General features: G+C 37.8%; 1 protein-coding gene across 2 annotated transcripts in view; it reads left to right on the top strand.

Annotated features, from left to right (window-relative positions):
- The window catches only part of NAALADL2 (N-acetylated alpha-linked acidic dipeptidase like 2), a 499,849-nt gene that overhangs the window by 414,813 nt on the left and 67,284 nt on the right, over positions 1–17,752 (top strand). For both annotated transcript variants that reach the window (XM_049803241.1, XM_049803240.1), the window contains one exon: positions 12,047–12,142. In XM_049803241.1, coding sequence (XP_049659198.1) covers positions 12,047–12,142 — 96 coding nt within the window. The remainder of the gene's footprint in view (positions 1–12,046; positions 12,143–17,752) is intronic.

Below are 17,752 nucleotides of genomic sequence, written 5' to 3'. Positions count from 1 at the left end.
ACATGCTTTATTTTTACATGCATATGTTTTATATATATAATCAAGGTGTCATTATGGGAGGCAGCAAAGTCTGTGGTATAGTTTTGCCAGCAAACTTTGGGTAAAATGAGAAATTTAACTCCACAAACACAACCTTGTACCTGTGTGTGTATATATAAAGCAAACATCAGTTGTCTGATCTATGATATCCTTTATTTGAGAGCCATTTTTGTACCACTAACATACTTCACTGGTCAAACAGTTACAGTGCTTAAAGTCAATCAGTTTTTATGTTCTGAAGTTTCAGATGTCTATATTCCTAATGCAGTTATCTCAATATTTTGCATCATAACATTAATCTCACTGTTACTCCATATCCAGATAATTTTATCCTTTACTTCCAGTATGTCCTCCAGTCCCTTTCCAGGCAGGAAAGAGTTAGTTACTCTCCTGAGATTTCTGACTGACTACTTGGATGATGTACAGCTGACCAGGCTCTTCTGGTAAATTTTATGCTGGTTTTCTTCAGTTATTATTTATGTCCCCCTGGATTAAGTGTCACCCAGTACCGATTAATTTATCAGATCCAAGTATATTTATCAAGAATGTCAATTATAAGCATCATGACATCATTTTCTTTGAAGGATTAAGGTAGACCATCTATGAAGACATGATATACTTACTTTAGCTTTATAGCTGCTCAAAACAGAACTTCCAGGCCTATGCCATACGCGTGAATGTCCTTAGAAGAGAATCAGCGCCAGTTGTTTGACCCTGATATTCCAGGGAGATTCCTACCCTAAACAGAAGCTGTATTTCCCCTTCTGTCTCTAGACTAATAGGGAGTTTGCGTAACAGCAGTGTGTTGCTGTGGTGATACGCAATTCGGTAGCTTTTCCATCTCAAAATATGACTCTGCATGGTTCCCCTCCTTCCCTGTTTTACTCCTCCTTTCTCCCTTGTATATGTTAAATTTTTTAAGGAAATACACAGCTGGTAGCTGTCCATGGGGAGCTATGGGAGGTGTTTCACACATGTATGAAAGAGTCAAAGTACTGGTGTGCTTAGAATATCAGAGAATACCAGAAATCCCTTGCAAAGGAGCAAACATGTATCAGCCTCAGACTGGCAGGTTGCTTGGGAGCCCAGGATCTCCTTTTTCTAAACTGTCTCTAGAGAATTTGGTGCTATTGCATTTGCTACTGGAAGATTTTATGAACTTTGTAGTAGAAATTTATGGTCAACAAGGTGTAGCAATGGGAGTTAGATGTGTCCAGGTGAAGAGAGAGGTTTCATTTTTTTTCATGGGCAAGTGACGAACTGCCAGTGTGCAACAAAATACAGTTCAAACAGTCCCCAGTAGATTGTCTTGGGACTCCTTGTGAAGGTAGGTCCAAACCACGGCTGCTTGTGTGTCTTGCCTTTCTCACTCATGGGCTATACTGCCTTTATAATAGCTATGCTTTTGTTTATTCATACCGTATTCCTTCTGACCAACATGTTTTGTCTTTTCTGCCCATCTTTAGCATAAATCAGTGCTTTTTAATTTCTCAGTACGTTCAGGGGTTACTCAGTGTAGTACTCACCAATAATACGTTAATACATTGTCCATCTGTTCGCTTGGACGCTGATTTAGTTGAATTTGGTAGTGAGAGCATGCTGAAATTGTTAAGGTTAATGACTCAGTGCTTTACAAGAGAAAATACATTTGATGTTCAATTGATTGCTTGAGTTGTTGTAGTGAATAATATGAATATTTAGCTACTTAATTTCATGGAAGAGCATCTTTGTTATTCCACTAATGTTGGTGAAACTGATGACATCCTCATCAGTTGGATACCTTGTTTTGCTCAAAAAGAATCAGTTTGGTCTCACAAATCCTAGTGCTTTGATGTCCCAAACATTCCATGGTGCATTCAGAAGGGGAAAATTCTTTACATAAACCTGCCGTACAGTAACAAAAATTCACAGCTTCTTTAGCATTCACCCTGCATGAATACATGTTGTTGCTGTAAACTGTCCTTGCAGATTCTCTCAATAGGCTCTTCGTTTTCTTGGTATTGATTGAGGGCTGTTGAAAGTCAGTTGAAGAAAGATAGCCTAGAAGTTAACAGAGTCAACAGGATATGGGAAAACATGTGAGAAATTTGCTTAGACACCAATTATTGCTTCTGTCTGATAGCCTGCTGAAGCATCTAGTTACTGAAAACATGTATTATCTCAGGACAGAAGACACTGAATTATCTGTCCTCCCTGGAGGAGTAAATGGCATGTTGCATTCAAGATAATGTTCTACCATTGTTGTTCTGAGTGGCTAAATTGAACAGACCAACTAAAAAAATCTTCTGGCAGAGTATCTAGAGTAAGTATCAGAACTTGTTTGCTGTCAGCAGATATTAGTAGTGTGACACTCAGCTTTGTCTTTTAATAGTTTGGGAAAAAAAATCAAGATCCCTGGCTTATCAAACGGCTGTGATTTGAGTCAATGATACATTGTCTCAAATAAAATTTGCAATGTTTGATCTATCTTATTGTGGCCATTAAAGAACTGTTTAATAAGGCTTTCAGTAAATAAATATTGTCTTTGAATCATTATTGTTGTTCTTAGCAAAAGCCAATTCTAATTCTTACTGCAAAATGATGAGCCTCCCACCCACACAATATCTGTACAGTGGATAAAATCAGATTCCTCCTTCAGTTTAATAACTTAAATAGGTTTTTAAAGCACTAAAAATAAAACCTGGAAATCGAAGGCATCGAATCAGGAAATAAAAGCATCGTGCTATATAATATTTGCGATTATGAAAGACATTGTCAGTGGGATTCATGTCTTATAGCAGGACATTGTTAGGATGATCTTACTGGCACTGCATGTTTTCCACATAATTTGAATACTCACAATTGATCATAAAAAGTTACAAAATGTTCTTGCACCCTTCACACGACATCCAAGAAAAGGTGTTCTCTCATACATGTAGTGAATCTGAACTGAGCCTCCTGTTTATAACCTTCTGAAACTTTGGGAAGATCCTCTGTGAGGTTCCAGATTTCTGGCTTGGGCTGCTTCCTCCTACTTAAACTGCTGATTCTGCTTTCAGTTTAAAAAGCGTCAAGGGAAAACTCTAGAGAGGAATAAAGCTATGCAAGTATCCTGATATCTTAAAAGTTGCTTTCTTTGTGCTGCGGTCTGTGAATTTATAGCTTTAGAGCGATTATTTCAATTCACTTGCTAATGCAAGGAAGAAAGCATTAAATTAAAAGAGATGAGAGAAAAGTGCTTATATTCTTTTCCTGTCTGATGACTGTTGGCTTGAGTTTTTTTGGCTACAATTGAGTTGAATAATAAAATAAATCGTGCAGCAGTGATTCCAATTCTGCCTCTTCTGTTTTCTGTCTGCTAGTCTTTCTAGTCTGCTTTGGCAGGCCTTGCTTATTTTATCCAGCATCTGGTGACATCACAAGGTCAGCGCACATCTTTACCAGAACATTAAAACAGAAAATAGATTTCATCTTGTTTCATTTCTAAAAGTTCTTTGGTAAACGGAAAAGGTAGAAATAGCAAAGAAAAGCCTCCTGTCAAAAACTCCTTCTGACATGCCCATTTTCACAACGTAGGGTCATTCTCACTTTGAATGAGATTTTTGACACACGTGAGGCTGTGGCAACTGCAAAGCTTTGCTTTCTAAAAATAATTTAAAAACACACACGTATTATGTCTTTAGTTTCATTTAAGTAATAACCAGTGGAAATCAACTTTTATGTGGCTTTATAATCCTTTTTGGATTTGGGGGGGGAATATTTAATTACATACCAAGAGCATTTGCTAGAAGGGGAAGAGTCAGCCTACTAGTAAGATGGAGAGGCGTGCACTCTTTTCTGCGATGCATTTGCAGCTTTAAGGGCCTTTATTACTGAGAAATCTATGCCATACATTAACGCCTGGTGTTATTCCATTGATTCAGTTTAACCTACGCATTAGAGAACGACACTTTGGCTTTGGTATGTTCTCTGCTAGATAATCCACTTTTTCAGTAAATATATTTAAAAATCTGTTTCAGTCTGCAGCACCCTCCCTAACTAAAAGTATTCCAGATAGCTGATGTTAAGCTATATTTTAGTCTATGAAGTACCTTTTTTCCATAACTCTTTTCTTGATCCTTCTTCCAGCTAACCTCTGGTTCAATCTCTTACACCCTGCCAGGAGAAAAAAGGAAAGTGGAGAAGAGATGGTCTTTTAGCCTAGCTGAGGTGAAACACCTGTTTCGCAAAGGAATACAATCGTATGCTTGCTGCCAAGACTTCATATGCCAATTGCTTGACTTAGGGTGAAATGGAAGAAGGAATTAGTGAGAGCCTGTAGTGCAGGTTTCAGAGGTATTTTTGTTCTTCTCACCACTCTGTCTTTATCTTTTCTTCTGATGAGGCTTTCTCCTTCATGCTATGACAAATTTTTGGCAATGGTTTTGAATACAGATGCAGACAAGTCCTCATGGAATTGTAAGCCTCTGGATTTCTGGATAATAGTTTTGGGCACTAGCATAACTTTATAGTGCGTGCTCTGCAGGTGAATTCAGCCTCCCAACTAAACTTGTTTCCCAGGTTGATTCTGAAAGTAAGCACTGACTACTTGCTTTATGTTTTAGTGACTGCACGTTTGTGTTTGTCCCTCAGGTTGCTGCAGTTCTACTCTTCATGCTGTTGTATTACAAAAAGGCAGAAAGGGTGAAACAGGTTAATAGCTCATAGAACAGACACAGCATAAATATGTGTGTATATATATATGGACAGGTAACATTATATTCTCAGTCCTGATGCAGCAGAAGCTTTATACCCCTAAATTCTCCTCTGCTAGACATTATTCTTTGGTCTATTTGAAGAAAATAAACAGCTTTCTCTTGGCTTTCATCCTTCTTTGGGGTATTTGCTTTGCAGGCTTTAGCAGTGTTACATTAGCATGTTTATACTGTTTGGCCTACCTGTACAAATTTCAGAAGGATTTTTGCTCTCGCTGCTTGCTCTCTGTTGTACCTTCCTACGAGGCTTTTACTTTTGTGCAGTACAAAATTGGTGGCACAAATATTGTGAAGTGCTGAAGGGCAAAGCTGGTGCAAATGCGGACAATACAGACAAATATTAACAAGGGTGAAGTCAAACTGATTAAAGAACTTTAGCCTAAAGACTGTGTTTTTCCAGACTGAGCATTATTGCTGAGTAGAGAAACTTCCACTGCATGTTATTTAAAAACAAACAAGCAAAAACATTCTGGAGGTATTTGTGTATTATTCACCAGGTTAAGGACACAGGGATGGTTTTTTTACAAATGCTGGAGAATATTCAGCTGGCGAGAAAAATCTCTTCAGGTATGGAATGAGAGCCTATTAAGGAATTATTAATTACAAAATTTGAGTTTTCTGACTGGTAATTTAACTGTTTCTAAAGTAATGGTCAAGAAAACAGGACTCTGTTGTGGATGCAGCATTGTCCTGGCCTAGTAAAGAAAATTGTTTGTTGTATGTACCACAGAACTGTTTCCAGCTCTAAAACAGTATGTGGAATTTTTTTTTGTGGTTAGTGACAGGAAAACAGATCTCTAAAGTATGTCTTGGTATTTACTCTGTTTTACATTAAGTCACCAGAAGTGCTGTGGGATTTTATTCATGATTTAAAATGCATTGGTTGAAAGTTGGCATATAAATTGAAGGTATGCTATAAGACAGTACACAAGGGATGGCAAATTTAGTACCTTTAAAAGGTGAAGCATTCTGTTCACTTAATTAGTTGAGGAAGGATAAGATAAGTTAGAAAAATGAGTCTAGTAAATCAGAAGTTAATTTTAGTGCAAGTGTCCATCATAAATAAGCAAGAGTAAGCCAAGTTTGGGGTTTTAAGGGTTTTTTTCCTGCATTTTCGATCTCCATTTAATCGATTCATAAATCAATTAATTACTGTCATGAGACCCGAGGGCAGCAGGAAATTGGGTTCAAATTAAAAAGAAAAGGAGGCAATTTGTTTTAGGATTGAAAGTTGAATGTTCAATCGAAGTTTAATCAGAAGTGACCCATTATTTGAAAAGTGGAACATCAATGTCTTTCTAATTTCACAGAATGCTTCATTAAATGAGTATTGAAAAGATCAGGTTAACTGATCATTCCAAAAGGAAGATGAAACAAAGGGGGGGAGGGGTTGGAAGCCCGCTTCCAAATAGATGTTATGCCTGTTCATTTCTCTTCTCAAGAGCTCATAGAGAAACCAAATCATTACACTGGGAATTCAAGGATTATTGACGTGGTCCTTTCTGAATTGTACAGACTGTATGATAAGAACATAGCTTCATATCAGAACAGCAAATGTTCTTAATCTGTTTGGCTAGCTGTGTACCTAAAGGACAATTTACAGAAGGCAAGAAGGACATTATCAAAGGCATGACTGGAAGCTGAGCTTCCTAAATTCTAGGGTCTCTCACCAGCAGTCTGACCTTGAAGAAGTTTTTCCATAAATTGATACGATGTTGAGAGCTTTCAGCTGCACAATACGTAGAACAATCTGCACATTGTGCAAAGTGGGGGTGATACTAGTGCCTGACTAGAAGTGAAGGCAGATGAATTTTATTTAGGAAGTGATTGTGGGAGAGTGTGAGGACAGCAACTGTAGCTGTAACTCCTACTGTGGGTAAAAAACATGAAGGAATAACATAATTGCTTTTAGTGCTCTTTGGATTAGCATGTCTTTTTCTTACTGCGTGTTTACTAGAAATTTGCTTAGCATATTGCTGTTTAAAAAAAACCCACTCGCTTGTTATGGTGAGCTTCCTGAAAGAATAAATGAGGAGTCTGATTCACTTTCTTGCTGTTGGAAAGTGTTGCTCTTGCTGTTAAATGCTGAGAGGTACTCTTGCAACATCGTCTAGACTCATAGCTCTGCCACGTGCTCCCTGGGATAAAGAGTGGGCTTCTGCTACTTGGAAAGTTATTTCACCTTTCTGTGATGAGCATAGTGCTTGAAAGACAATAAAAGGCAACAGAAACAATATGTTGGGCTTTCTAGTAGTTTTTTATTGACATGTCTTTTATGAAAAAAAAAAAAGGAACAACTGCTTTAAACATTTCCCTTTATAAGTGCAGAGCAAGCTATTTCAGATGTCAGCAAGTTATTTCAGATAGTAATCTTGGTTTAACTATTTGCAAGTATTATCTGTCTGTACACAATAGTAAGTGTTATCTGTAAACCTGTACAAATATATAAAATTGTAGTAATTTTATATATTTCATGTGCACTTCATAGGAACGGCTTTGTTTTCTAGGCAGAAAATTTAGTCACACAAAAATACTCACACCTGCTTAAAGCAGCGATTCTGAATGACCCCTTTTCAAGTTCTTAGCAAGCAGGGTCTTGATCCCATGATGAACGCAATGACTTGCTACTTCTGATGACAAAATGTCGTTTGATTTATATGCTGATTGTTGCTTACTTATGTTGTGTTCCTTTAAAAGACCGCGGCTGAGGTGGTAGCAAAGGCTACCTGTTCACCTTGCCCAGCTGCTGTGGTCTCGACTAGGTTGGAGGAAGCCTTTGGAAGGAGGGTTGATTGCTCAGTGGCTTTCAGACAAGGAAAATACTCATCTGGGAGAGTTTTCCAGAGCATAGGTGTGGCAAACAAAAAAGAGAGCAACTGGGCTGGTGTGAGAGGGGAATAGTAATAAAATCCAAAAAGAACCCCAGACCTTTCAATACAGAAGGGACTGATGAGAAGAGCAGGGAGGATATTCATAGTCTGACCACAAGCTGGGTAAAAAAACGCAACAACTTGGTTTCCTGGGGATCCCAGCAAGGGGCTGTGCTGAGTTTGTTGCAAAATGGAAAGTCGCTGAAGGGTTGCTGGGCTGAGGAAGAACCTAAATATAATGACTCCTTGTGCACAGAAACAACAAGCAAAAATTATTTCCAGAGTTGTTTTTATTTTGTTGTAGTTTTGCTTTTTAATAAAGGCTATTGTCCTAGATTCAGTTCTCATAAAACCTGGCTTTAAAGAAAACTAAAGTTTGTCTTTTCAGGTGTTTGCCTCCAGGCAGATACCAGGACTGATCCACATTAGAGCTCTAGCTGACTTGGGGTTCAGTCACACCACTCGCTTGTGGAATTCAAACACTTACGACCCAGTATTTCTTTCCATTTAAGTTGTGTGAGAGGAGCAAGACCTTCTGCTCCATGAAGGCACTTAATTTAAGAGAATGGGTATGTAAGTATACTTGCAGTGTGTGTATCTCTCACCATTGAATGTGAGATGAGCGTAGGACAACTAGAATCCTAACCTGTGCTCTGCAGGAGTGTGTCTAGAGTAGGGTGGGATAAAAGCCAGTTAAGCGGTGTTTCCCTGCTTTACAGGCATCTGATCCATCAAGTTTTAGATTCCAGAGAAAGAATATTTGTCTAGATGGAGCGATAATCTGATCTTGTGTAGCAAATCTAATTCAGTAATCATTCCCTTCACTGACTCTCAGTAAGGTACTCAAGAATGAATATAAATAATGTAATTCTTTTAAAGTTATTGATTGCAATTATGTGAATGATGATGAACAGCATTAGCACCACCGTAGCAGAATGACAGTGTTCCTCAACCTCCCCCCAGTCAAATAACATGGCTCTATAAACTAGTGTGCAAACTTAAAACAAAGATGAATAGGTGTTGGGAATTAACCTTGAAGTATGTATTTTATCTTTATAATAAATGACTTTGTGCATCTTCTCCCTGAGATCTAAAAAAACCACAAAAAAGTCGTTTTCTGAAGGGAAGAATGACTTCATTTATTATGCTGATAAATCTGTGACAAATTATACAACACACAGATGCATCATTGAACACAAAAATTTGTACAATTTGGTGCTAATTATATATATATAATTTTAAGAAAGTGGTGGGAGCTTACTACCAGAAATAATCTTCTAGAAATATATGGAAATACTGGTAGAATATAGATCATGGAGGCATTAATTTGTCAAAAAAAAAATGAACAAGCAAACTTACCAGCAATGTAATGTAGATTTTTGAGACATACCTTTCACTGAGTTTTCTTGAATATGTCTATGAGACATGTCACACTGTTGATGACATGTCATCTGTAGGGAACTATGCCTAAGTTGAGTAGTTTTGAGCAGAGCATATTGGCGTATCACATCAGTGATACAATGCATTTGTGTCCCACACTTGTTCGGGAAGAGAGCTAACAGTGCTGTGCCCAATTAAGAACTAGCTCTTGGATCCATGCAATATACTGCATTGTGCAGTACAAACATAATTCCGATACAGCTGGCATGTATCAGATACCACCATTTTATCCCCCAGGGGTACATAAGTAAGATACTTACTTTATATTATTCATTTTGAGGAAGAAGGTAGGGTTTTTTCTCTGCTTCTTTTTAACTACTTGAATTGACGTTAACAGCTCTTTTAGCTAAAGTACCATTTTTCTTCAGTCTTTGTATGGCTTAAAACCCAGCATGCGAAAGAGCAAAGCTCAGTCACATAAGAAGAGGTTGTACAAGCCAGAACAAAGCACCTAAATTGTTTGTCTCTTTCATTTGGTCCCTTCCTGATGTTTAAACAATAAACCCTACAGAGTGTTTTTAGCAAGTGAAAAGGTAGTGGAGTGCCAACCTTACAAATCAATCCTGTTAAAGCTCAGATAAGTTTTAATATTTTTTAACCAAAGCTTTATTTGGTCACTGCTCAGCATGCAACCTGTGAATGCATATAACGTTATGGCTGTTGAAGAATGTATTGGGCATCATTAATAAGTTTAATGCCCCTAAGAAGGGCCTTCACTTCCTGTGAGTACAGAGTATGAGTCTTTTTTGGAGTACAAGGACAGAAGCTATTGAAGATCAGTATATATCAAGAGGAGTAAACTGAAGATATATTAGTCTAGTAGATATGGGAAGCTGGTATTTGAAAAGGGCATGCTTCCAGAACGTTGTCAATATTGCCTTACAGTCTGGGAAATAATCTAAACCAGAAGAATTATTCATCTTAAATACAGGACCATGGGCTTCTGTGAATTTTATTTGGAATTCAATCTGAAAAGACTAGACATTTTTCAAAATTATTTTCATAGAGATGTAATCATAGTATAATCTCATGATAATTTAGGCATTTCTGAGCCAGGGATATTGTCAGCTTCTTACTGCTGCGAGTACTCTTTTATACATAAATCCCTAGAACATAAAAATTGCACTCAGAATTGGGGTACCTCTTATCGGGTCCTATGTAAAGCTCCAGAACTAGCATATGTGAAATGTTATGATTATGAATCTGGCAAAATATATTCATTACATGAGTCACACTCCTCTGCTTAACCTTTCTTAATAGGTCAGTTTTCTTATATTCTTTTTACTGTCTCTCTCCAGAAAAAAAACAGTGGCGTTAAAAGATGCATGCGAAATGTTAGTTCCAGGACTAGCCTAACTTAATCTGAAACTGGATACTTCCCTATAAATTCTGCCAGGGCTGTCGAACAAAGGACAAGACTAGTTTCCCAGCACTCAGATGCAAAGACATGCTACAAGGAAGCATGTTAATGAGAGGCTTGTAACCCCTCTGCAGTCCCCAATCAATCCCTCTGGTAAGCCTGTATATGATTCTACGTGGCACACAGTGCATTGTACGCTAAATATGAAATACAATAAAGGAACTCAGGATATTCTAGCTAAACACAATAATATATTTAGGTGCTGGTGTCCAAAATCAAAATCAAAACCCAGAATAAGATTCATGGACAAGGAAAGATTTAGGCCTTCCAAAAGGAGATACAAAATATTATGATGCTGAACTTAGTTGCCTAGAGCTAACGGGACTTTGGCAGAGGGCTTGAGGCAAAGTTTTGTTCCTTTCCAGGATGTAGGTAAATGTAGTGGATGCATCTCTGGCTATTTGTGCTTCAGAGTTCACTTTGAAGAATATGTTTAAAAGAACTGCTCATAGCTGATACATTTTAGAATGGCATGATACTCATGCACTTGTCACACCTTTCAGCAGATCTCTGAAATAACTTTGGCCATAGTTTCTGTGCTTTAATACTGAACTCATTGCTGTTGGTGAAGAGTGAGTGTATTCAAAGTAGGGTTACCAAATCAAGCATCTCAGTCCATCAAGGTGCCCTCTACACCTGTTTTTATACCAGGTGGGGATTAGATAGGCACTAGGTTCCTAGCGTTTCCCAGAGGGGCTGTTCAGGTCATGCCTAAAAGCAAAACTAGAGGCACTCCACAAAAGCAAGGATAATTTTAGGGTATATGTCTCAGGAGTTACAGGGATGTAGAGAAAGATATTTCTTTTCAGGTTAGTTTCTGGGTTATTATACCAGGTTCAGGAACACAGTTTTAAAACAATTCCTGGTTTAGGCATCTGTGCGCCTTTGAGGCTTGGGGTTTTGTTTTGTATTGTTTTGCTTTTTTTCAGTCCGCACCTGGGTATCAGTTTGTTGTTTCCTTGTGACAGCAAATATGCAACCTAACTTCTTGCTTTCTCACAGTACAAGAAGAGGCAAACATCTTGTACAAACAATATATTAAGATTGCCTGGTGTTAAAAAGAGTAGTCGACCTAAATGGTATAACTCTAGGGAATTGATCAAAAAGCCATATTATGTAGATGGTATTACTGTATACAGAAGTAGGATGGTTACAGAAGATAAAAGTACATTCTTTGATTATTGTGTATACATTTATTCCAAAGACTAAATCATGAGGTACTTAATAAAATCTCTGATTGCTGCCCAGCTCAGAATGAAACCTGTGTGAATATTTTTTATCCCTCTAGGCAAAATTTTCAGCTGCTTTGGGAAGTGTAATTATGAAGACAACTTCCATTCCAGAAATAAAGTCATAAGACTTAGGGGGGGTTGCCTCTTTCAGGGACTTGGAATCAGTTAATTAGATCAGTGAAATAAGTTTAATAACTGACAAAACTTAAGAACAATTTGAAGGATTTTTCAACCTCTGAACAAAATCCAATAAGCATTTGAAGGAGGAAATCAATGTGGAATCCTAAAAGGCTTCTTATTTCTTTCTCACAGAATTCTAGCTTTCTCTCTGAAGCTCTTTTTCCTGTACATACAACAAAAACTGAAGAGCTGGATCCCTCCTTCAGCCTGCACGAGACCATTGCAAAGGTAACAGAAAAGGGGATGTCATCTATACATACTTTCCATCACAGGGCCAAATTTGAATTTGTTAATAATTTTGAAAGATAATCTATATTTTTCTGTGAATACTTCGTATGTAGTTAAAAGCTGTGGAGTGTTTTTTTCACTGAGATTCACTTTTGGAATATTCTTTACTGTTACATTGGTCAACTTATGTGATCAAAACACTTTTATGTGCAAATGCTTCATTTTGTGTGTTTCAGTTGTATTTTGCATGGTTCACATTGAACTTATTGGCATGAATGCCAGGCATTGAGACTCACTAGATGGCAAGAAGCGGCGAATTTGTTGATGTCAATTTTGTCAGTGAATAGGGTCTCTGAGGGCACCTTCACATGCACAGATACTTGGTTTTACGAGCTGTCACAGTGATGCTCACATGGGAGGAAGGGGTGGCCATCCCATGACTCTGGAGAGTGCTCTACAGAGGAGACGCTCCCAAAGTTAATGTGTTCTGAATCCCCTCTTGTCGCTCCAATATAATATTCCCTCCATGTTATTTATTAACACAATCAAAATTACTCCTTGCTCTAAAGTGCTCTTTCTTCACTCTGTCCACTCAGCAAGCCCTGTTTTCTACAAAGAGACATGACTACAAATGAGTCCAACTTAATGGATTCGTACACTTCTTATAATTGGATTTCTTATAAACCAGAGCTATGTGGACATTACAAACAGATTTCTTTGTTTATCCAGAGCTACTTCTTTTGGAAAAGCAGCTGCTGTTGAAACATTTCTTTTGGCAACAACAAAAATATATTCACAAAGATCAGCAATGTGCAGATTTAGCATGTGGGCGGCTCAGCATCTTTGGAAAAATAGACAGTGACTGATCGTGGGGTTTCGGGGTTTCGGGGGGGGGGGGGGGTGTTTGTTTGTTTGCTTGCTTGTTGGGTTTTTTTGTTTGTTTGTTTGTTTAAAAAAGAAGCACATATTCCTAGACATGGTTTTGAAGCTTGGCAGAGTCTGACAGTTAAGGAACAGTCACAGGACGAGAGTCTTCTGTGAAGCCCTTTTAATGGAATTGGTGGGTTTTAAGCCATCCTTGATGCCAAACTAACTGAAAAGATTCACCAAATTTCTTCCCAAAGACTGAGGGAAGTAGGTATGTGATTATTTACTGTGTAATTAATTTGTGATTTACCATTTAGTGTGTGATGGGCCATGTGTAATCTGAATAATCTCTACTTTAGTATTTGCTCTATAACGTTGACTAACAAAAGAAAATTTATTAGTTGACTTGAAGCATTTTGATCCTGTTTAAATCATTAGAAATTATTTTGAGTAGGTTCATTGAACATTACAATTGCCTTTGATAAAACTTGATGAAGATTGCACTAGGATACAACTGTATTTCCATTTTGCTTTTCAGACTGTGTAGCCCAGGATGCTTCTGTAAAGGTGAATAGTATATGCAGCAGTAGAGTGAGATCGTCAGATGGTTATTTTGTAATTTTTAGCTTTTTTAAAATTTATTTTAGTTTTCTAAATTTCATCTATTGTTTACTCTTTTTTATAGTTAGATAACGGAGTTGTTACCTCTTGGTTCCCTCCATTCCCCCCCCCCCCCCCCCCCCAAACTTTTTCTCAGAGTAACTAAGTCAGCCATTGTCTTTCCCTTCTCCTGCAAGATGGGATTTCCTTTGCCCCTCCTTTACCCTAGTGTTTGTCCTCTGTTCCAACCTGAAAGCATTTTCTTCAGGTGAATGTCCAGAAATGTATGCAGTATTTTATATAAGGACTTAATATTTGCTTTGTGTGGTAACATTTGTCCAGCTTCATGCTGAGGCGATGTCGTATCACCTTTCCCTTCGTAAGATCTTTTTTCAGCCGTACATTTGATTCTAGTGGCTCCATGTTAGTGCAGACAAGCTGCTGCATATGTAGTCTGAATTCTAAAGAGTCATCTTTTTTTTTAGAAATTTTCTTTTTTAAACTGACACTGGTTTCCATGCTTTGGGCAACCTGAAAGATTACTGGGGCTCTGGTGGTGTTTTTTCCTATCTCCATTATCAGAACTCTAAATGTGTCCTCTGTACTGCGCACATATTGATTCTCAATGTGAGCCCTTTAAGGGGGAAAAAGCTTAATGAAGTTTTATTTCTTTGAAAAGAAGAAACACATATCAGTTTAGCTTTTATGAAAACAGCTATAATTACTACAAGAAAGGAAATTCAAGTCACATGGAGATATAAATCTTCTAAACAATACCTATTCTACACCGTTCCATGGTTGATCAGTTATCCATGGTCAGTGTATGAGTGCTAGCAGAATTCTACATGTTATACTGTGCACATGAATGATACAAAATATTTTTTGGCATTTATTAGTTACTCCGTATGCCTGGTGGTTGTCTTTGAGCTAGTATAGTTAATAATAAGTTACATTTTTATTTGAGTGAGAGAGAGAAATGGATAAAAACCCAGAAACGTTATATATCCTGAAATACCATTTCATCTTGTATCTTTGAAAACAGAGTTTTGTTGACTTTTCTAAGGAAGCTAAAAGGAAAAACACTTTTTATTTGGACTTTTAAGTTGCAAAAGCAAGTTATATTCATGAGACTACCGAAATTCTGATGCAATTCTCTGAACACCTCAGAAACCTTAGAGTTTGAGTTATTGAGACTTCTTAATAAAGTCTTTAAAGTAAAAATAACACCTGGATATGGGATTTAAAGGAAATGCTGTAATTTATTTGGTTAATGTCATGGTTTAACCCCAGCTGGTGACTGAGCACTACGCAGCCACTCGCTTGGTCCCCCCACCATGGGATGGGGGAGAGAATTGGAAGAGTAGAAGTGAGAAAACTGGTAGATTGAGATAAAGACAGTTTCACAGGGAAAGCAAAAGCCGTGCACGCAAGCAAAGCGAAACAAGGAATTAATTTATTACTTCCCATGGGCAGGCAAGTGTTCAGCCAGCTCCAGGGAAGCAGGGCTCCATCACACATAACGGTTACTTGGGAAGATAAAACGCTATCACTCCAAACATCCCCTCTTCCTTCTTCTTCCCCCAGCTTTATATGCTGAGCATGACGTCCTATGGTCTGGAATATCCCTTGGGTCAGTTTGGGTCAGCTGTCCTGGCTGTGTCCCCTCCCAACTTCTTGTGCCCCTCCAGCCTTCTTGCTGGCTGGGCATGAGAAGCTGAAAAAACCTTGACGTAGTAGAAACACCACTTATCAAGTGTTACCAACATTGTTCTCATATTAAATCCAAAACATAACACCATATCAGCTACTAGAAAGCCAAAACCAGGACACCTTCTATTTTGTTTCCTTTGGTAAATCTTAATTGCCAAATAAAAATCTGCTTAAGAAGCCAAAACGTAGTTAAGTTTCATAGCACTGAAAAAGTCCGTTTTCCATGTGTAGAAGCATGTATTTTACAGCTGCTTATGTGAGAGACTTTGTGTTCAAAATGACAGTCTCAGTTCATTTAGCGACCTGCTGAGACCTGATCTGAATGACTCTGCAACTATTGGAACATGAACAATAATTGGTATTTTTAAGGCACGGTATATATTTTTTGAAGCTCTACTTACTTTATGGTATCAAACTGAGGTTTGGAAACAGAAAATGTTGAACTCAATGCAAGAAGGCGTAGTGGTGCTGGATGGTGATTTTTGTAAAAGGAATATTTACTTTACTAAATTGAGATTTGTTAATTCAGACCTGCTAGTGAAGATGTTACAGAGTTGAGATATCTGCATAAAAAATGGAAATACCTCAAAAAAGCAAGTGTTAAGAAGTAATATCTATTACCAAATTTCTTGTCTATCAATGGTTTTATAGTGGAGGAGGGTTTGACCTGGTTGTGGTCTTTTTTTGCATATTCAAGAGTATTAGATATGGGCAAACCAATTTATCCAAGCTGACTGATTTCAGAAAAAGTTTATGTTATTTCTTGGTTGACCTATAGCCTCTGGATTAGGAATGGCCTCGCTATTTAAGAAAAAAACTCCATTTGGTACAAAAGTCTACCACTGGTAGTAATATGTAGTAGATTCTTGGGGAATAAATATGTAAAATCAGGGAGTCGTAGCATGATACTTGCTCTGGTATCCTTTCCCACTTACTGTTAGTTGGCAGTGCAGTATTGCTTAGGCTCATAATCACACCTCTACACCAATTTTGAGCTCTGTTACATGTGTAGCTATCTATGCCCTTTTTAAATTCATTTGCATTCTGACTTCCATAACATCCCATAGCAACATTTCCCACAATTTAATGCCCGCACCCCCCACCTTACTTTAAACTTGCTGCTTGTTTATCTCACTAGGGTTTTTTATGCTTTTGGAATGAGAAATAATAAACAAACATGCTGTATTTACTTTTTGATAACAGTTGCTTTCCTTTCTAAACTGTGTTGTGTCTGAGTGTGGTAACCAGTTTGAGCTGTCCTCATAGGTAAGTCATTCCTGCCTAATAATATGTTACCTCTGTACTTACGCAGTTCTATGGCATCTCTTTTGCTTTATGGTAATTAGAACTATGTACCGTATTCAACATGTTGAATCACTGTGGATGTATAGACTCTCTATGATATTTTCTTCTCTAATCCTTTCTCAATAATCTTCAACTTTCTATTGGTCTTTTTGACTGCTGCTGTCTATTAACTGTTCATGATGACTTTCTTCAGTGATATGAGCTAATACATACGTCCTGATTGTCTGTGTGTACTCATAGGTTGTTTTCTCTCGTATGCGTCACTTCATATTTTCCAACAATGAGCCTGCCATTTTTTAGCCCAGTGCTCAAATATTGTGCGATGCAGGTCAGGAAGGACACAAAGAACCAGTGTCTTTCAGTTTTGGTAGCAGAGGTGTGCTTAGTGTTCAGTTTGATGAAACTCATTTGCCACTGCATATCACTTGCAGTGTGCTTTGCAGGTATGGCCACTGACACTGTTGGAAAAGCTTTTCCTGGTTTTGGCAAGAAATTATTTCAGGCCCTTCATCTCTCTGAGGGAAATAGGGCTTTAATGATTTTCCTGTGTGAATGGCTTGATACTAAGTAACAATGGAAAAATTTCAACATAAATTTTTACATGGGATTCAGTGTAAGAACAAATAATCAGCTAATGGTGGCTTGTGCTCTCTGAAGACAGTAGTTACCTTAATTTCATGAACACTTTGAAAAGAAGGAGATTGCCAAATGTGGCAGGTAAAATGAATGAGAATTGTGCAGCTATTAAGGGAAGAGATCTGTAATCTGAGTGCTTAGAAGATCTAATTTGTCAGAACACTTGTTAGATCAATTTATCTCAGAGCTTGGCACTGTAAAGGTGGATTTAAGGTAGATTGCTCCAAGGCCCAGGCTGATCTGCAAGATTCAGAGAAGAGAAATACATGGGCTTCCTAATGGTGAAGAATCAAGGCATTCATTACAGCAGCGTGTTATAGTATAAAATTTAGTGATATCTGAAGTGAGATTTGTAGACCTTGTAATTTCAAGTGTGTTTTATAATACATTTATCAAGTATTAAAATGGAGAAATGTGTGCCCGTGTGGCAGTGAATAGATTTTCCCATCAGACCAGAAGTCAGGTGAAACACCATTGTTATCAAATGCATAC

Source organism: Accipiter gentilis, chromosome 6, assembly GCF_929443795.1.
Source record: "Accipiter gentilis chromosome 6, bAccGen1.1, whole genome shotgun sequence".
NCBI lineage: Eukaryota > Metazoa > Chordata > Aves > Accipitriformes > Accipitridae > Astur > Astur gentilis.
This window is presented reverse-complemented; position numbering and strand designations above follow the sequence as displayed.